This window comes from Paramormyrops kingsleyae, chromosome 3, assembly GCF_048594095.1.
Source record: "Paramormyrops kingsleyae isolate MSU_618 chromosome 3, PKINGS_0.4, whole genome shotgun sequence".
In the NCBI taxonomy this organism is placed as follows: Eukaryota; Metazoa; Chordata; class Actinopteri; order Osteoglossiformes; family Mormyridae; genus Paramormyrops; species Paramormyrops kingsleyae.
The window spans coordinates 2,396,925-2,416,701 of record NC_132799.1 but is presented as its reverse complement, the minus strand read 5'-3'; the positions used below and the strand labels follow the sequence as shown (position 1 = coordinate 2,416,701).

At 49.7% G+C, this 19,777-nt stretch overlaps 2 protein-coding genes across 3 annotated transcripts; one reads left to right on the top strand and one right to left on the bottom strand.

Annotated features, from left to right (window-relative positions):
* Positions 1–6,274: 6,274 nt before the first annotated feature.
* On the bottom strand, positions 6,275–12,783 carry rhoua (ras homolog family member Ua). 2 transcript variants are annotated; one of them, XM_023833687.2, is made up of 4 exons: positions 12,643–12,783; positions 11,317–11,659; positions 10,788–10,846; positions 6,275–8,876 (listed from the first exon to the last, which is right to left on the bottom strand). In XM_023833687.2, exons 2-4 carry the CDS (start codon positions 11,525–11,527, stop codon positions 8,424–8,426), a joined length of 723 nt encoding a protein of 240 aa, XP_023689455.1. In that variant the 5' UTR covers positions 11,528–11,659; positions 12,643–12,783; the 3' UTR covers positions 6,275–8,423. The 2 variants fall into 2 exon arrangements, with proteins under 2 accessions (XP_023689455.1, XP_023689454.1); XM_023833686.2 differs by lacking the exon at positions 12,643–12,783 and adding an exon at positions 11,768–12,405.
* A 39-nt stretch (positions 12,784–12,822) lies between these two features.
* On the top strand, positions 12,823–18,707 carry mcmbp (minichromosome maintenance complex binding protein). The gene is made up of 16 exons (XM_023833685.2): positions 12,823–13,019; positions 13,585–13,670; positions 13,885–14,025; positions 14,357–14,398; positions 14,940–15,029; positions 15,191–15,320; positions 15,414–15,568; positions 15,665–15,762; positions 16,631–16,776; positions 16,891–17,014; positions 17,094–17,211; positions 17,321–17,486; positions 17,570–17,703; positions 17,857–18,021; positions 18,105–18,193; positions 18,325–18,707. Exons 1-16 carry the CDS (start codon positions 12,962–12,964, stop codon positions 18,446–18,448), a joined length of 1,866 nt encoding a protein of 621 aa, XP_023689453.2. The 5' UTR covers positions 12,823–12,961; the 3' UTR covers positions 18,449–18,707.
* Positions 18,708–19,777: the final 1,070 nt, after the last annotated feature.

The window sequence follows — 19,777 nt, the reverse complement described above, 5'->3', positions numbered from 1 at the left end:
CCGCTGATTAGGCTTACCCAGAAGAGAGTCACATCTAACCTCTGTGTGGACGTGGAAAGTTCTGGAAAATTACGCTGCATGTCCTCAGCGAGATAGTGGGAAGTGACCGTGGGGGAGGGGCAGAGATTTCTTTTGGTAGAGGCAGAGGTTCTGTTTAGAGATGGGAGGGCCAGATGGGCTGATAGCCCCCCCCCCCCAGTGTAGTCATATGCAAAGGCTGAGATAAGCACACACTGTCAGGGCTCATAAAGCGAAAGAAGCCTCCCCTCCTCTCCTGCAGGGTCACGTGACCTTCCTCTCCCCCTCAGAGTCTAAACAGGGAAACAATGGACAGTGGATGAACCCCCACGCCCTGAAATCCGGCACTGTTCCATTCTGTTGTACCCTAAGTGAACCGTGTGCTTTTCTTTTGAGTCCCTGAGCTGAGCCTCTGTGGCGTGCAGCTAGTGTTGGGGAGGCGTTCAGGCGTCAGGATACGGCAGCACCGCGGCCAGAGCCGTACAAACACACTTTTACATTTCTCACGTCATTTAAATGTCGGGGCTGTTTTCCATTCGTGACACACGTTGTGACATTTTTTTTCATCAAAAGCTGCTTATGCGCCACCTTTACGATTCACCATAAAAATCCCAAATAGCTGTTAACCACAAGCCAATAAAGGCTGAGTGGGACACAACCAGTATTGACTGTAACTGGATTTACCAGAAAAGAGTGTTTACTTCAAAGTCCACTGGGGCTTAATAGATAAAGGGTTTGTAACCAGATATTTAAGGAAAATGAAAACACGAAAGAGCCAAACTGCAGAGGGATTAAAAACAGTCCGTCAATGCCGTGTTTTGGAAATCCTGCAGGGGCAAGAGGCCTTGTGGCGGAAAGTTCCGGAAGGCCCCATTGTTCTGGGACGGATCATTCACATGATCTCAGCCCCCGCTATTCTTTCTTCAGATCTACTAGTTAGCCATAAGGACAAAGATGTCATAATTTCCTGGGCATTAAATTGAAATTACGCTTTATTTGCCTTTAGTACAGTGTACAAAAACACTGGAATTGTTTAGTTTTCACATATCCCATCATGCCCTGCTTTGAGACACACAGTTGAGAGTGAAGCTTGCAGTTGAGTGCAGGGTTAGCTGTTTATCTGGCATCTCAAAAGGGTTAGGAGCTTTGTTCAAGGGCCTAGTGGAAACACAACTATTCTAGCAAAGATGGGATTTGAACCAATGACCTTTAGACTACAGGCACAGAGGCCTAACCTGCTGAGCCACTGGGGACAAACTGGTCCCAAAACCCTGGGGGCAGGAATAGACCAAATGTTTGCTGTATTCAGAGGTTGATCAAGCCAAAGGAAGATTCACGGACTTGGCGACTAAATCAGGGAAGCTGTCACATGACGTATTTTCTCTGATAACCAAAGGGCACAAATTCAAAGGAAAAGTGATCAAATGCAGCTTCGGCCTTAACTAAAACAGCCGGCACTCGCTAAGAGCTGTGGCGCTTGAGATGGCCGCTCCTCCTCTCCCTCCCACCTCTGAAAGAGTCGCAAAGGCCCTGCTGAGGAGTTTAAATAGCACATTAGTAACAGCTGCCATAATCAGCAGTAAGGCTGTGAGTGCAAACACCTGAAAGCCATTACGCTGCAGAAAAACCTACCCAAGTAAATAAAACCATCATAAAAATATATTCAGCCTCAATAAAGCACTTTAATAATAATGGTGATGGTGATCGCAGCACCACTGCTTTTCAAACAGCTCTTTCACTAGCGTTACCTGGATAACTCACCTGGCCAAATGTTTTAAGAGATAACTATAATTAGTTCTGATACAAATTTCTTGGTCACACACAAAGTTATAGGAAAGAATTTAATATCTGGGGGGTGCATGCCCTTTGTCCCTCCTGGAACCTACAGCCCTGGTCACGTGTGTAGAAAGAGGAGAAGAGTTTTCCTGTCTTGGGGGGGCGGGGGTCCCGTCCTTTGGAATCACTGCCTTCCTTCCTGTCCGATGGCGGGACACCTGCCAGGCCCCTGCCTCCGCTTTCTTACCCTTCATCCTGTCTTTCCTCTCCTTTTTCTTTCACCCCCCACAGACAAACGCCGGTGATGGGGGCAGCAGCGCGAGGCCGCAGAGCCAGGCGGTGCTTCGTGAGGCGGCTGAGAGGTTGCGCCTCTGGACTGTTCCAGAAAACGCCGCCCTCGTCAGTGACATGAAATCTAAAGTTATTCATTATGCTGAAAGGTGGGGGTGGGGAGGGATGGGGGCCTTAATAAATACTGTAGCACGCCATTGGAAAGTCTGGATGCAATTAAGCTTGAAAGGGGTGGCTGAGCGTCAGGGCTGCTAACCAGCGACGGGGGTCTGCAGGCTCAGTCCAATCGAGAGTGTCCTGCAACCCGAAAGATGCCGGTCCCTCACGCGCTTCACCAACACCAGCCCCCGCAGCGCAAAGTACCCCCACTCTTCATAAAGAAACTCAAGGCCAAGACGCCACTTTGCCCCTGATCCCTTAGTCATTAATGCGGCATGATGAGCTGCACTCGTGTTGTTAGCATGTTAGCATGGCGCTAGGTGGTAAGTAACATTCGTAAGGGATCCAGTAGTTCGAGTTAGTTTAGTAACCAAGGCTACGCTTAACTAACTGAACTTACCGTACAGTTTACGGCCTCTCTTACTCTGCTCTAATGAACTTATTGCTTGCTGTACAATCTCCCGCATCTGTAAACAAAAGCACCTGGAATAAACAGAGATGTGAAGTGATGTGAGATGTGACGGTTCACTTCAGCTCACTGATGACTTCAGGACGTGTCCCGACGCCTCTGGTGTGTCCAGAGACACGCTTTGCTCACTTTCTGCGTCACAAACTGCACGCTGGCTGTTTTTTTTGTTATGTATTATGTAACGGAGGGTTACTTATGCCAAGACATGAGATGGTCATTTATACAACATCAAAGCAACAGCTCTGGCCTGCATCGATTTGTGTCGTGATGTAGATATCGCACAAACTTTGTTCTCTTTTGCAGACAGGATGTTAAATCTAGTTACAAGGTAAATACGTGTCTTTAAACATGTTAGAAAATTCAAGGTTAGTCTTTGGCAAGCACTGTCACGTAGGACAGTGTAGGCTTTGAGAAATATTTCTCACCTAGTCCTGAGTTGGGTGCCATTGGACCCATCCGCTGTCCATCCAGACGTGGTTCCCACAATTGGTGACTAGGCTTATTGGTGTTAAACAACCAGCTGTTGGGAAAACAAGATGTGGACCAGCAGCCTATCAGCAGCTCTTGATGGGATTAAAAAATACATTTTTGATAAATTTGATGATAATGGTAAATTTAATGGAGACAGAGAAACGGTCTAGATAGGCTGTCGGAGACTGTGTGTCAAATGGACTTGAAGGACGTCCTGGGTTGGGAGGAGGAACAGACCCCCAGTGGCTTACGGGGACAGATCGAAAGACACAGCCTCTGTTGGGGCCCCAGAATCTGCTGGGGACTGGACCAGCTTCCACCTGAACCACTGGCAGATGTCCACAGCTGGTCTGATGCTGACCCGGCTCTGTTGGGCTTCTCGGTGTGGATGGAGGAGGCTGGGGCCACATCAAGAGGCGTTCGCGGTCCGACAGCACCAGCCAAAATAGCCCAGTAAACATTTCTTGGGAAAGCAAATGATTTGGAGGCCGGTTAGGGGGCCCTGGTTATAATTATTGCTTTGTTATATGGGTCATGCAGGAACCTTTGGTCACCCCTTCAGCTCTGTGTGAGTCGTCCACCACGTGTTGAGACACAGGAGTGAATCGTTTCTCTTGCTAGCTTTGAACAGAAGCTCCCCCTTGTCCACAGGAGGCTTGATGTGGGCCCTGTGCGTACCACCCTCTGGCTGGCCAGAGGTTCGGGGGGGGGAGGGGGGGACAGGAAATGGTCCACTGAAAATCCTGCCTGGGAAAGCAAAACAGCTGGATTCAAATTGCAGTGGAGTGCAGATCTTGGTCTAGGAAGGTGACGATGTGTGCAGGTTGACTGGCTATATGTCTCCAGCTACCCAGCCTAACACGTCAACTGGCCCTCGTTGGGTGGATGAGGTCCCAAGGAAGATAATTCCCTGGACAGACTAGGGGCTTTCGAGGTGATGCACCAGCGGATTGCAGAAAGCACTCAGGCTCTTGGGGAATGTGAATAGCTGAAGCTGCCATGACCCGGCTGGGCCCCCCAGGACAGATTAGCAGGCTGTAGCTCCATTCGGGCCTCACTGAGATTCCATTTGAGTGCCAAAGAGAGCTTAGGACAGCGACTTGGCTGGGCAGTGATCTCATGGCAGTGTGCCCGCCAAACAAAGGCAGAGACTTGTGGCCTGTTTGGCTAAGGAGCCCAAGCAGTAGGAACAGGAAGGGGCATGAAAGAGATGGGGCATGTGGCATGAACGGGATGCGGCATGAGGCAGGAACGGGATGGGCATGAGGCAGGAACGGGATGGGGCATGAAGGAGGAACGGGATGGGGCGTGAGGCAGGAACGGGATGGGGCATGAAGGAGGAACGGGATGGGGCATGAAGGAGGAACGGGATGAGGCATGAGGCAGGAACGGGATGGGCATGAGGCAGGAACGGGATGGGGCATGAGGCAAGAACGGGATGGGGCATGAAGGAGGAACGGGATGGGGCATGAAGGAGGAACGGGATGGGGCGTGAGGCAGGAACGGGATGCGGCGTGAGGCAAGAACGGGATGGGGCGTGAGGCATGAACGGGATGGGGCGTGAGGCATGAACGGGATGGGGCATGAAGGAGGAACGGGATGGGGCATGAGGCAGGAACGGGATGGGGCATGAGGGAGGAACGGGATGGGGCATGAGGCAGGAACGGGATGGGGCATGAGGGAGGAACGGGATGGGGCATGAGGCAGGAACGGGATGGGGCATGAGGAAGGAACGGGATGGGGCATGAGGCATGGACGGGATGGGCATGAGGCAGGAACGGGATGCGGCATGAGGCAGGAACGGGATGGGGCATGAAGGAGGAACGGGATGGGGCATGAGGCAGGAACGGGATGGGGCATGAGGGAGGAACGGGATGGGGCATGATGCAGGAACGGGATGGGGCACGAGGCGGGAAAGGGATGGGGCATGAGGCGGGAACGGGATGGGACATGAGCCTCCCAGAATGATTTACAGACAGATGCACAAGGTCCTTCGCTAACTCCAGCAGGCAGACAGATGTGATAAAAAGGCTCTCTGAGTCTCGGCATTTGGGATCGATTAGGAAGTGCACACAGAACCTGTTCCCGGGCTTCTCCGGTGGCTCTCGACGTTACTGTGGGGGGCAGGTCTGTGGGCCAGAAACACATGCCGGCGTGTATTTGCTGTTTGGGGCTTAGCGTGAGCCAAACTTAGCACTACATCCATGACAGTGGGAAGTTCTGTCCTAGGCTACTTCGGGATGCAACGGCTCAATAAATGGGCCATGAAGGCTCGTTAAAGAGCATTAGAACAAGCGCCACAGGGGAGACAGAATTGGGGCGATCCTGGGGGAGGATTCAGGCCTGCCACCCTGCCAGAACCGCACTCCCGGCAGTGATTGTCTCTCTCTCTCTCACACACACACACACACACACAGGGTGCTCCCAAAAAACTGGGACTTGCCAGGATGCATCCAGGTCTTATAAAAAATACATAATCTGGGATGATGCTTAAAACAGATGCGCAAACATCATATTTTTTCCAAGCAGGGACGGAGGGCACGAATCCAAAGTGTCCCTTTTGGAAGTCAAGCCCCCTTATGTGACCATCATATACCCCCGGCACCTCTCCTCATATCCCGCACTGCCGGCTTCTGCCATGCTGAGTTTGAGATTCAAATTCTGAAGCTCATTTTTCACAACATGATGTGGAGACATTAGGCACCGCCTCTAAGGACTTTGATCTTTCCTCCCTAAGAAAAGGTCCAGTTGACAGGAGCAACCCAAACTGGTTTATTTGTGTCCTCCCTTGCAACTCCCCGGGCAGTGAGGCAGGCAGGCAGCACAGTGCACGGCTTGGGCTTTTCGGGTCCGATGCAGTGCCACGCGGCTTCTCCAGCACCAGGGAGACGATCCACTCACCATAGCCGAGAAGCTGCTCAGAAATGTGACAGAGTATTCACTGTGTTCAGGAGGTAACCTGCTGTGAGGAAGTCATACCTAAAATATATGTGTGAATATAATCAAGAAAACTCTTTTTCCTGCTTTGTAACATCAGAATAATGAAACGCATACGGTAGAAGTGTTTTTTTTTTCCTTAACACTCCGAAATATAACAAAAAATTGTTTATTCTGAAATAGGTAACAAAATACAGCCCTTTGTTCTGGTTTGACATAGAAAGGAAGCTCATAGAGATAGATACAGACCAGAGCGGTGAGCTCACTCTGTGATACAGTACAGTGCAGGGATGTTGGTACTTAACACAGTCCCAGTGTGTAGGTAATACTCGCTTTGGGAAGACGCCCCGATTCCACCCACTATCGAAAAGAGCCAGTTCAGATATCCCCCTGAATCACACACCAGTCTAAGGCCAGTCTCTCCCTCCACCCCCCCCCCCCCTCATCTGAAAAGAAACTTACCACCTGCAAGCTTTACGTCACTTTCAAAGACCCATCGGTGTCAGTTGAGCGCATCCTGCATGGAGATCCAGAGCTGAAGGGACAGCAGGACATGATGAATGGTGTTTTATCTGACGAGTAAAGCTTCTAAACGGCCCGGGTGTGAAGAGAGATTCAGAGGACAGCACCGGACACAACAGCACTCCGCAATTTTGACCCCACACCCATGTGACTGACAGGCTACAGAAAGGGTCAGAGGTCACAGCGGCAAAGCCCATGTTTACAGTATCTTTACAAATAAAGTGTCCCATTTGATGGGGCGGAGTATATGATTTACAGCACACGGATACAAAGAAAGATAGAACTCAATCCGGAATCCTGGCTCAAATTCCGGAATGTGCATCTTCCCAAACTTGGAGAGAACTCAAGAGCCTGTGACATGCCAAGGTCAAAAGAGAAATGAAAAGAACAGTCGTATAGGCAGTTCTCTGTGGTCATCGAAACACCTCTGGATAGATTTGCAGTCACCGGTTTCACAACTTTCACAGACTGTCCCCCCAATCACAGTTCAGGTTACCACCTATTACAAGGACCACAAGCAGACCACAAAACGAGGCCCCAGGGTGAATAGGCAAGTGACAATTACGCCAACATTCAGCCAATCACAGGTTATAAAAACTACCCAGCCTTAAAAAACCCCTCTGGACATTAATGGTTATTGGCAAAGTAATGGGTAGAACTGGCGTTTAAATTCAAGGCCTTTTCATCAGCTAAAACAGAGCTGCTAATTCATAGTGTGAAAGCTTAAGAAAATCACACTAGGATCAGCATTTAAATGCCGGAATGATTACAAACCAGCAAAAATCAACACTGCATACAAGTTCATACTAATTTTATGAAATGTTGAGGCGATTATTTGTTTTCTTTATGCAACGACCAGAATAAATTTTAAATATGACAAAACACAGAGTGCTTTTAAAAGGTAAAAAGCAACTGATAGATTCTACGTTTTATGGTTTGGGGAGTGAAACATGAAAAGCAACATGCAGAGATTTGTTCTACTGTTTTACGCCAAAAATTTTGAATTTGTACCTTGAAGGTGCAGAATAAAACAAGATCAACAACAGAAATGCAAAATGGGTGTGAGGTCTGAGTAACCTGCTGATCCTGAGGTCCAGTCCTGGCTAATCATGACGTCCTTGTGGGTCGCCTCCCTGCAGAGGAGGATCTAATGCTTACAAAAAAAAAAAGAATTGAATCGAAATTCACTCAGGCACCTTCTTTGAGCTTGAGCTCTGGGCCAACAGATGTGTGATTCCAGAAGATCCGAAATGCACCAAGCGCCACAAATCCCATCTCAGCGGAAAACATGAGATTCCACATCACCAACAGGAGAACGCTCATGGGGTGGCTGGGGGGGGGGCAGAAAGAGCCCCTGGAAGCCAAACGTGAAATGACATGTATGTGCAGTAGGCCGGGATCCATGGCAAGTTATCAGCTTTGCCTATAAACGCCACAAAAAAGTCACTTTATACTAGATAGAACCTCCCACCACCGTGCATGACTTTACTCAAAGCAGATGAGCGATGCCTAAAAAAGTGTGTCCACAACACAGCACTCAGGTCTTAAGCAAAGCGAATGCCAGGCCTCGATGTCACAGCTATGATGTAGCAGGTAAGGTGACAAACTGTTGTGTTAGTGTCGGCTGGGGTGCGATAGATTGTTAGCAGTCCCACCCCCCAATCCCACATTACCGAAGAGCAGTTTGTTTGGTCTCTGTGCTACTGCCCCCTACAGGTCTGCACAGAAAGCGTGCCCAAGCCCTCCCCCTTATATTCCCCTGCCGCCTGCCCCCCAGAGTCTATGCCAAACAGCAGTACTTTTTCCACCAGGACTTTGAGAGCATCTTCATCTTATCTGGAGTCCTCTTCCTCAGCCGCTGCTGAAGTTGGCTGTCGGCATGCTGGATTCCGACCATGATGGCTGTGTCGAACACCTCTTTGAGGTTCTTTTGGGTCAGCGCCGAGCACTCCATATAGGCCACGGCCCTGGCGTCCTGGGCGCAGACGCGGGCCTCACGTGGGTCCACGGGCTGCTCCCTGGACCGGGCCAGCTCGATCAGCACCTTGACGTCCTGCCGCAGGTCCGCCTGTGTGCCGACCAGCAGTAGCGGCGTGCGTGGGCAATGCCGCCGCACCTCAGGCACCCACTTCTCCGTCACGTTCTGGAAGGAGGCGGGGTTCACCACGCTGAAGCACAGCAGGAAGACGTCGGCGTTGGTGTAGCACAGGGGGCGGAGCTTGTCAAACTCGTCCTGCGTTCGGGGACGACACATTGGGACGGTTAGACGCCCACAGGCGAGGCACTTAGTGAGGCGACCGGTCAGCAAGGGTGGAAAGTTCAGGGCCACAAACTGTAAATTCAACCAGCTGTACTCTGTGACTGTCACTCTAACTCTGGATTTGTACTTTCAGAACCTAAACTTTCCACCTCTGCTGGTTAGCATGTCTTCATCGCTGACACAGTAATAGGATGCATCATGAAAATCCCTTCAACGTAGTTAACAATGAGGAGGCAGGCTGCCTACTATAGACTAAATTTAAGTGAACGAAGATAAAGTCCATATAGCCCACACTACCTTAAATTATCCAGCTAAGCAAGAAATCCTGCTTCGTGAAACAGGCCCCTAGATTCTTAAAACGGCCAGTAGGGCTACTGAGACTTACAGGACAAGACAAGTGACAGCAGAAAAATCTGAAATCTTACATTCCCTCCGATCACATGACTTGGTGAAATGGGTTATGTATATTATCATGGAATGACCGGCTTACATCAGCAATGACATGATTCTGGGGCAGCAGTCGGAGCTACGTGTGTTTACATTCATGTGATAAAAGGCTGCTGTTGTTATGGGGAGGTGCGGGGCAGAGATGCCGGAATGCCCCGTCTTCACAGGGACGTGGCGGAGGCAGTAAACCAGTGCAAGTGTTTGTTCTGCACAGGATTACCCTGATAAGGGCCCAGCAGCGCGGGTCTGACGCCAAGAGGGGCCCTTATCTGCTGTAATGTGCCTCTAATCCTCTTTTAATCATCTGGCGAGTGCTGCGACATTTGGCCTGTATCTCTCACGCATCGCCAACTGTAGCCGTTACAGAAAATCTCTAAATAACTGTGCGCCTCCGTCATAAGGGGGCGCTGTTTACAGTCCGAGGATTCTGGGTCTCCCCCACCCCTTTCTTTTTCTTTCTCTCTTTCCTCCCTTCCACTCTATCTCTTCCTGAAGTAAGCGTTACTTGAGAACCTCCCCCCAAGAGGAGTGGGAAATCATTTCTGGAATGCTGGCTCGTCAATTAGAGCTGTTACTGAGCAATTTAGTTCAGTGCTGTCAGTGAGGGACCGTTAACCTACATTTAGGCCGGATTAACAAGCGGAATCCAGCAGAGCGGCCCCTCCCACGCCAGCGGTGGGGAGGAGGGCGGCACTCCACCTGCGAGAACATAATCACTGCGATTTCCCGGCGATGGAGACACATCCCCAGTTGCTTTCTTCTCTGTCAGGTTTGATGCTGGGAAACACACCATCTGTTTCTCTAGTTTTGGTGGCGACTCCTACAGCGCTCATAAACGGCAAGAATGTCCTTTCTAACATCGCTGTGGCCCCCTTTCCGCAGTGATGTTTTAACCATACGGTGACGAATTCCCACCCGGGAAAACGCCAAAGGTGACCATATGTTTCCAGATGTGACCGACAAGCACCGAACCCTAACTGACACCAATCCTGCTCTGCCCAGCACCTATGAAAACCCATTTTAATAAAATGTTAATGAAGTGTCTGCATTGTCTTCCTGACCCCTTGGCTGATGTTTAGCGGCTCAGCTCCAGCCCCTTCCCAGGCAGGCTGAGCCGGGCTCCTTCCTGTGTCTAGACAGCTCTGTTCCAAATGGCTGTCGGCTTCTGCTTTCCAGCCCACTCTTCCAAAAGCACTCATCTTGCGTTTCCTCTGACTAACAACAGCTGCTCCACTGTTCTATATCTCCTTTTTTTTCCGGGACTAGAACCAATTCATCACCATTTGCCCGATTGTAACTTAATTGACAGGAACTCCGGTTACAGTATTTCATTATGTATCGCGGTAACGTCATCTTTACTCTAGCACGCGACCGGGCTGAACCACTTGTCGTATATTTAGAAGTAGAAGATAGAAGTACATTTGCTGTTAAACCCACCTGGCCAGCGGTGTCGCATAGCTGCAGCCTCACAGGCTTTCCGTCCACCGCCACCACCGCTGGAGAAAAAAAGAGACATAATCAGTTAGACCGGCCCGGCAGGGGTTGTTTGGGCAGCAATGTGTCTGAAACCCGTTAATTCCGCCTGCGATCACAATCCATTAAATATCGCATAAATGTTAAATTAACGCTCTGAATGCAGAATGATGATAAAATAAATATTACAACAAGCATTAGGTCTATTGTACAGTATAGGCTATTGTTACACGCTACATGTAACATCACAATATGATTAAATATATTAGGTATTAGTATAGTATTATTATAGCAAACTATAAGTAGTATCACATAAGTACCAGGCTATATTCTGTTAAGGAATTTATGCAAAGAGTTGCCAGATTTAAAAGATTAATTTAGATCACTGGCATAAAAAAACTAAACTAATTTTGTCCTTTACACCATTACAGCCTTCTGTTTATGATTTTATATATTTGTATAAGTTAAAGTTTGTGCGAGCAGCCGCCGGTACCTGCGAAGTTATCGAAGGCGGTCGGCACGTACTCCGTCGGGTACCCGTTGGTGGTATAGCTGACTATCAGGCTGGTCTTGCCCACAGCTCCGTCTCCCACCAGGACGCACTTTATTCTGCGCTCGTCCCCGTTACGGAGCCGCCGGGGGGGGACCGGGGGGACGTCGGACGTCGCCACCGGCTTATACCCCCCGACGCCCTGCGGAGGCATCGTGCTGCGGGACCTTGTCGAGGAGCGGTCGGACTATTCCAGGTCTCCCTGATCCATCAGGCTCCCGGACTCGATCTTCAGCGGGGGTTTCATCTGGACAGCTGAGTGCAAGAGCCCGGTTTGCGATGCGTCCTGCAGACATTCATTCCTCTGTCAGGCGTGCAATCCGAGCTGCTGTGGTTCAAAAACCATTAAATGAAATCCTGGCACTGGAAATCCAAACGAGGAGCGTTTCAGTACCTTTTAAGTGCAACCGCAGATAAGACACTTTGTCGGTCATATCGCAGCACAGCCCCAGCTGGATATGCTCTTCGAGTCCGACCTCGCCGAGTCCCCCCCCCCGGCGGCATGACATCATCGCAAACCTCCAGTGTGTCAAGAAAGAGCCTCACTGCCGCTGACCAATAACCAGCAAGCAGTTTGAAAGGGGTCCCGGAGCAAGGACGCGCGTTTCTCCTGCTATGCATTAGCTGTGAGTTATCTGAAACGGGGATCTCTAAAGAGGATACTTTTTCAAATTGGTTGAACCTGTTGTGAATAACATAACGGTTCTAAAATGCAATTTATTTCCATTCTTTGTGTTCATGTTTAAACAAAAAGATTAATGAAAATGACCGAATGCAAAACACAAATTCAGTAATTGTATAAGACAAGCAATAAAGCCGTTGTTGTTATTACATAAATAATATTTGCGCTAATTAAAATGTAAAGTAGCCTACTACTTGAAAAGTTAATGTAATAACTAATCCTGTAGTCATTTAAATCTGGGTTGTGCACTCCTGCCACCTGCCGGACATAGGTGTGACTGCAACATTGTCCCGTGCATTAAACGTTAATGATAAAGTGCCAAATTATTTAAAGGCGGAAATCACACTAGAATCAAATAACCCAGATAATGTGTGCACTTTTAGTCATTACCATTTCAGTTTCTTTGGGAACAAACAGCTAAAATATCTAATTGGATTAACCGGATTTTAAAACTCGAAATTGCTAGTTATGGGTATAATCAGTAGTGAATTGCCTGTGAATGAATATAATTTGCGCGTGTTTTCTGTTAAAATACTTAAAAAGATATAATACTAGTGTGAATCAAAGATATACAGTATTTAAATTACCGGAACCATCCATGGTCTGTTGATGTTGCACACGGGGCCGACATATGGTGAAATCCGGAACGCGTATGCATTATATGTGCTGGACACAGTTTGAATAACAATAACTTGTTCGAACCGGAGCTACAGTTTAGCTAGCGACAGTGACAATGACAATAATAACAGGGACGCTGGACGTGTGTACCCGAAAGTACGTGCTTACGTAGCGTGTCACGTCGCCGTACTGTGACGCGCAGTGACGCGCTTTTCCCGCCGTTGTGAGGCGTGGGTCTTTTTCTGTGCAAGAGGAACACAAACGTGTACAACCTTCAGACCCGTAAAAATGCCCACTGTTCACGACTGGATCAACAGCCCCCTCGGTGTCGTGGAAGGCATTTTTGGTAAGATGATATTTATCGAACTGGTTGAATCATTAGCTAAGTTAGCAGTTTGGTTTACCCTACCCTACCCTGACTAGTTGTCCGATTTGGTAACGATAGCTAGCTGGACAGCAATGCCATGTTTTTGAATTATGTGTACCCACCGTACCCGTGTATGCATACATACTGTCCCCCTTCCACCTGTGACCAAGTCTGGGCAGATCCTCCTGTCTTTCGGTGACTTTAAATACCCCGCCCTTCCCTAATTGACCAGTATATGCACTGAACGGAAATAAGGAAATGTGTTTGAGCTATCGGACGGTAGTTAATGTGTGTCAGGTGTCGGCTGACGGCGAACCATGTTAGTAGAAAAACGAAATATGCTCTGTTGGCAGACAGTACAATCAAGCATTGTGCAAAATCCTGTATAATCTGAGCTTGTTTATGTCCTTACAGTCAGCCATGTGATGGCTCATATTTCTGCAGGGGAACCCAGTTCCTGTAGCTTATATTTATTTTTCCGCATTTAATTAACATAAATTTTCTTCAGTCCCCACCTTTCTGATTGAGTATTTATATTCTGCAGCCCAGTACAATTCCAGTCCAGACTGGGAGCAGAAGGTTCTGGATTTTTTCAGAGAGAAACTAAAGGACCAAGAAGCAGCGAGCTGGGTATGTAGTTTATCCCCGTGCCGCAGCTGACACCGTGCTTACTGTGTCTGTAAGATGCCTTCCTGTGGTCCCCTTGTCACATGAGGTCAGTTCACTGTTCCATCATTCCTTTGGCTTAGGTCTCAGGCATGGTCTGTAAGAGACTGAGCATCTCTTCCTGTTCTAGTGTAATAAAGAAATGTGTGGCTGAGCTGACAGTCGTATCTTTGCACAGGTTCCCTCGCTGAACGATGTTCCTCTGCACTACCTGAAGACCAGCAGCTTGGTGAAGTTCCGCTGCATGGTGCAGGACATGTTTGATCCGGAATTTTACGTGGGGGTGTATGAAACGGCTGGCCCCTCCCCTGAATCCAAGGTAAGGGCCGTGGCTTGTGCTTTGCATCCAGGCTTTGTCACTCTCCACTGTGCCATTTCATTACAGACATCTTGGCTTACTACCAGGTAGGACCGTTTTAAGTATCACAGCCTAACTTGGCCAGAGGGGATCTGACTTCTGGTGAACTGTCTGTGTGCCAGGAAAAGCCTCACCAATCGCCACAGTGATAGTAACATTCCCATGTAACTCCAGTTTGTGGGAATGTTGGGTGATATTGCGCATCCACAAAGGGGAATGGGCTCATGTCTCCATGGTAACAGTAACTAAGGGTGAAGCTGAGAGTCTGACGTTAAGATGTGACACTTTGCAGGTCTTAAAGCTTGGAAAGTACAAGGACATGACTGACTGTGAGGTAAGTAGGTCTGTCCTGTCTGTCTGATGTTCACTCTCAGTGTACTGAGCCATGCTCTTTCACAGAACCCTAAAATGGTTTGGGGTTTATTTCCATGACTACAGAAAGCTTGTATAAAAAGTTTCACTGAGGAACCCATGGGCTGGTTTTAACGTGCTGTGTAGGATGAACATGCAGGACACCCTGCTCTCCTGGCCAGCAGATGGCAGCTGTGAGCTGCATGTCCCGTACCTCAGATCACGCCTCTGTACCTTTCTGAGCATCCCAACCCAGTAGCATGTCCACGCTGGAATCCTCAAAGCCTCATACACAACCGGAGACATGTCTGTTCAGCACTTATCATCGGCTGCGCACTAGAACACAGATTATAAATGTCGCACATCAGTTTCAGCTTGATTTTGGAATTGGACCAATTTGGAGGTTTTGGTCGGTTGGACTGTTACTGTCATGACAAAATTGATAAACCTGCATCTTTTGTGCCGTATCAGGAGGGATGAAGCCTGTCATTCCACCATAAGGGCTCTGATCACTGCCGTTTCAGGTGGACTTGAACTCCAAACATGTGGTGACCATGGAGAGGCAGAGCTTTTACTGTATGCCGATTCCTGGGGAGTCACAGTGGGTCAAAGACATATCCTTTGGGGGGGGGGGGTTGTTCACCTGATTCAGAGAGGTGGCCGATTGTCAGAAGGTGTGTCAGCTTGCTTGGTGGTTGTGAGTTGACCTGCTCCTGGTGTGGTTGGGTCCCCTGTCTCGTTCCTCCGGACGTTCCTCTCCTTGACACCATGGCACGGGTTCGCCTGCTGTAACCAGGCACGCGTACTTCCCTCCACCTCGTACGTGCCGCAGCGGCACAAGCGGAGCCATGAGGAGGACGACGAGATGGAGACGCAGCCGCACAAGCAGAAGGAGCAGCTGACGGGTATGTGCAGGTGCTGTGAGCCCATGGTGGCCGTCTTTGCTCACGGAGAAGTGTGTTGACCCCAGGCTCAGGGAGACGACCTCTGTTTACCAGGGGATCACGCTGCCACAGAGGCCTTTGGCCACGGAGACACCAAACGGCTAGAGACAGGATCCCAGAGTGGGCACACTGCCGCCTCCGGATGTCCCCACCCCCTGGAGCTGAACTTCCCCCTGCCCGGGGAGACGGGGCCTGCCTGCCTGGTGAAGGTACGCCATCCCCTGGGGCTGGCTGGGGCTGGCTGGGGCTGGCTGGGGCCTGGAGCTCCCGCCAGCCTCTGCAGTCCCGTGGAATCTCGTTCATAGGTCTACGAGGAGTGGGAGAAGTTCAAAGTGAACGACGTGTTGGAGGTGTACGGGATCTTGTCGGTGGACCCTCTGCTGAGCGTCATCGCTGAGGAACGGTGAGATGGTCTTCAAGTTTTCCCCGGCCATTAATGGGGCTTGTTTTTCTTGTCTTTTTTTTTTTTATATAACTACAGCAACAGTATGGCGCTTTTCCACTGCCACCGAGAACTGAGCCGTATCACAAACTGGCAGTTTTCCATTGTAAATAATGCCGGTACCCAAGCTGTACCCGCGCTTACTAGTAGGGCTGAAATGATGACCAAACATAGCCGGCTGTATCACCACTATTCGATTGAAATGGCGGACATAGCGGTGTTCTGCACGTGGATTATCTGAAAGAAAAAAAAAACATATATTCTATGTATTATTCATTATTATTAATCTGTATTGATGCATTCCCAATAAATTGGAACTTGAAAATTTACAGTCACCTATACTATACTATAGAACTACTATAGTACTATAGAACAGCTGAATGGAATGGATTCGTAATGCAGATTTACACACGCAAATGCTAATTTTGCTAGCGTTTCACGATAACATAAGATTATTTTCAGACGTGCTAACAAAAATTACCGCACCCAAAAAAAATCATAGTAAATCATGATGTACACTGTGTGAACAGTGTATAATCATCTCTTCGGTTTTATGACACCGTCCACACTCGGCAACGCCTTGACCAAGCCGGCCCTTCTGCAGTGGAAAACCAAAGTGAGCTGGAACCGCGCTGTAGCTAGTCTGTCTTCATGGTACGGCTTGGGTACGGTTCAGTTCCCGTTTCCCAGTGGAAAAGCGCCATTAATCTACATTTTGTATTCTGTGTTAATATGGTGGAAAGAGTTCTAACTACTCTGAAAGGACATGCGATTCCTGTCATTGCTGTCGTGTGGAGTCCATGCAGTGATGTCATTGTCCCATGTTCAGAGAAGGACATTTTGTGGATCCAATGGAGAGCCTGGAAGAGCAGAGAGCCCACAGTCCACCTGCCTCCTTGGTTCCCCGAGTTCACATGCTGCATGCCTACAGACTGCAGCATAATAACCCACTACTGCCCCCTGCTGCCTCGGAGGGTCAGTGCATCTATGTGTCTTCCACCACAGTCCATTAACCTCCATGCCTGATGATCAGGTGAAGGTGCAGAGTCACTACTGTGATTCACCACGCCTCCCCTACTCCTTCCTTAGTGTCCTCGGGCTTCCTGGGCGAGCTGGCATCCATCAGAGCGGAGCTCGTCGGCTTCCTCACGCATGTGTTGCTAGGAGACAGTTTGGCGGCGGAGTACCTCCTCCTGCACCTCCTGTCTAACGTGTGAGTGCCCCCGCACCCGGCTGGCCCAGCCCGGCCTCCTAGGTACCGCCACGCTGACCGTCTGCACCTCCTCCTCCAGCTACGCCCGGAGAGACGTCCTTCCTCTGGGGAAGTTCACCCTCAACCTGAGCGGCTGCCCCCCCAGCTCCTCTTACACCGAGCAGCTCTTCGGGGTGCTACAGCAGCTCGTGACATGTGTGAGTCAGGCCGACGGGCACCTCCCCTGACCGACTGAGCACCGCTTGATAGCAGAGTGGCGCGTTGCCCGGGACGACCGGCCTGAATCCCATCCTTCTTTCCCGCCAGTCCCACCGGGTCTGCATGAGCCTTGGCAACATGAACGGCCTGCACTTCACACCGCAGAAGGACTACACAGCCAACCGGCTACGCAGCGGCATGCTGCAGCTGACCCCCAACACGCTGCTCGTCTTGGACGAGACGCAGCTGCAGCAGGGGCAGCTGGACGCGGCGGGTGAGGTGGTGCTGGCGGTGGGGAGGGGGGGGCATGACCCAACAGGCACCGACCAACTCTCCCCTATCCGGCCCTCGGTACAGGCGTCAGGAACATCACTGCGCTGGGCAACCTGATCTCCTGGCAAAAGGTTGATTATGACTTCAGCTACCACCAGATGGAATTCCCCTGCAATATTAATGTGCTGATCGCGTCAGAGGGAAAATCACTCCTGCCGGTGAGGACACAGGCCCGCCCCGTGCGTGACACATGTGACACTGTGCCCGTGGGACGCGGGGGCCGCTCCGGCGAGGTCATCCTGGTAACCCTGAGCGGCTCTATGGCACGTAGGCACCTACTTTGGTTAACCTGTCTGTTTGTCACCCCACAGTCCGACTGCCACATGCCCCTCCAGCCCCAGCTGGCCCCCCCCAACATGGAGGAGTACATGGGCGCCCTGCAGGCAGCGCTGCCCCTGTCCCTGTTGAATAAATTCCGCATTTATCTGACCGCGCTCCGGCACCAGGAATACAGCATCTCCGAGGAGCTGACCAAGGTCAGCGAGGTCCGGCCCACCTGGGGGGAGGGATGGGGGTGTTTCTGCATGCGCACTAACCCCTCTCTGGCGATACACCCCAGATGGTGGAGGAGGACTTTGTGGAAATGCGGAAGGAGGACCCGCAGAGCATCTCCGCAGATGACCTTCACAGAACGTTAGTGGTTGCCAGGTGCGTTCCAGCTGATCTTCTCATGTTAAGAGGCCCCCTATCGTAGAGTACCTGCTTTGTCAGGGTTTTGATGGCTTTGGGGAGGAGGGTGGGCCACAGAAACAGCCTCTGACCCCTACCCTCTCGGCCAGGCTGCTGTCCCTCAGCGCGGGTCAGAGCACGCTATCGCGGGACCGCTGGGTGCGAGCCAAGCACCTGGAGGCCAGGAGAACCAGCAGGACACCGCAACGGACCATCAACAGCAATGAGCCCTAGGCAGCAAGGCATCATGGGAAAGCAGGGGGTGGGGCTCACCCTGGCCCGTTTAATTAATGAAGCTTACACAGCCATTTTTCTACTTTGGAGAAACGAATAAACTATTTCACTAATTCTCCTGGTACTTGTATGATTTTCGTTATCTCACTGGCCCTGGCCATGGATGTCTTTCTTTAGTTCCATGTTTGTGCCAAGATTGTTATGGACAACATTTTCAATTATTTCCCCTTTAACATTTTCTAATAAATTCTTGAACTAACTTTCCCTTGTTTCTACAGTAATTCCTTTTTGCATTTTATGAATTCTGCCATTTTTAGCTCACTGGCATTAAAACAAGCACTGAATGGATTAAATGTGACAGACTGAGAATTTGACCCATCAACCAACCTTCCATTTTACACGAGATTTATACTGATATTTTAGAAACTTGACTTATAACACGAATAAAGTCAAATTTGTACTGTCTAGAGCTGTCTAGAGTGTTTTGATTCACAGTTCCCACAGGCATCGAGTAGGAGTGAAGTTCGGGGTCATGCAGCCTCTATATCTACACAGCATCTTTCATTTACCACTTGCGTCGAACATCCTCCATTTCCTCCCCAAAAAAAATGCTACAAGTCTCTGGAATATAAAACCGATATGAAATGTCTGGAGCAATGGGTTTGAAGTACCTGCTGAATGTAATGTGCACTGCTTTCGAATTGCTCAGCCTACCTTCATGTCCAAGGGGGTGTTCTTCTGGTCACTCTGAAATGAAAAAATTTTACTTGAAAGGAATGACACTATTTTGCCATTTGCACAAGTACGTCGGAATTGCTTAGCTTTCACATGTGACATCTTGCTCTCGGTTTGAGACCCATGCAGAGGTGCGAGAGAAGCTTGGGATCTGAGCACAAGGTCTGCTGTTTATCTGGAGCCTTCCAGGGGGTTAAAGGGCCACATTCAAGGGCCCAAAGAAGATCTGAGCAGTTCTACCAGGGGTGGGATTCAAACCGGCAACCTTCCGGTTAAAAGCACCCAGGCCTAACCTGAGCGCAGGTTAGGACAGGCTGAGGTTACAGACGGACACCAGGCACTAGGGAACAGGTGGTCTCACGATCATGGGTGAGTCAGCAGTGGCCACTTACCTCATCTGAGGAATACGAGGACGTTAAGTGCAGGACGAGAACCTAAAATGAGCCCGGGGTCAGGAGGGCGTCCACACGGTTGTATAACAGGTCGAAGTAAATATAGCGAAGAACATGACAGCCAATCTGAATGATGATGACCACCTAAAAACGGTCACTGTAAGGAAAACAGCGTTTTATGTAGGTCACTTTAAGACCCATA

Coding starts and splice junctions, on each gene's coding strand:
- mcmbp (XM_023833685.2), top strand. CDS start 12,962: ATGCCCACTGTTCACGACTGGATCAACAGCCCCCTCGGTGTCGTGGAA. Junction 14,399..14,939: donor AGGACATGACTGACTGTGAG/GTAAGTAGGTCT, acceptor CTGCCGTTTCAG/GTGGACTTGAACTCCAAACA. Junction 17,212..17,320: donor TACAGCAGCTCGTGACATGT/GTGAGTCAGGCC, acceptor CTTTCCCGCCAG/TCCCACCGGGTCTGCATGAG.
- rhoua (XM_023833687.2), bottom strand. CDS start 11,527: ATGCCTCCGCAGGGCGTCGGGGGGTATAAGCCGGTGGCGACGTCCGAC. Junction 10,847..11,316: donor CGCCTTCGATAACTTCGCAG/GTACCGGCGGCT, acceptor TTTTTTCTCCAG/CGGTGGTGGCGGTGGACGGA. Junction 8,877..10,787: donor TATGCGACACCGCTGGCCAG/GTGGGTTTAACA, acceptor CCCCGAACGCAG/GACGAGTTTGACAAGCTCCG.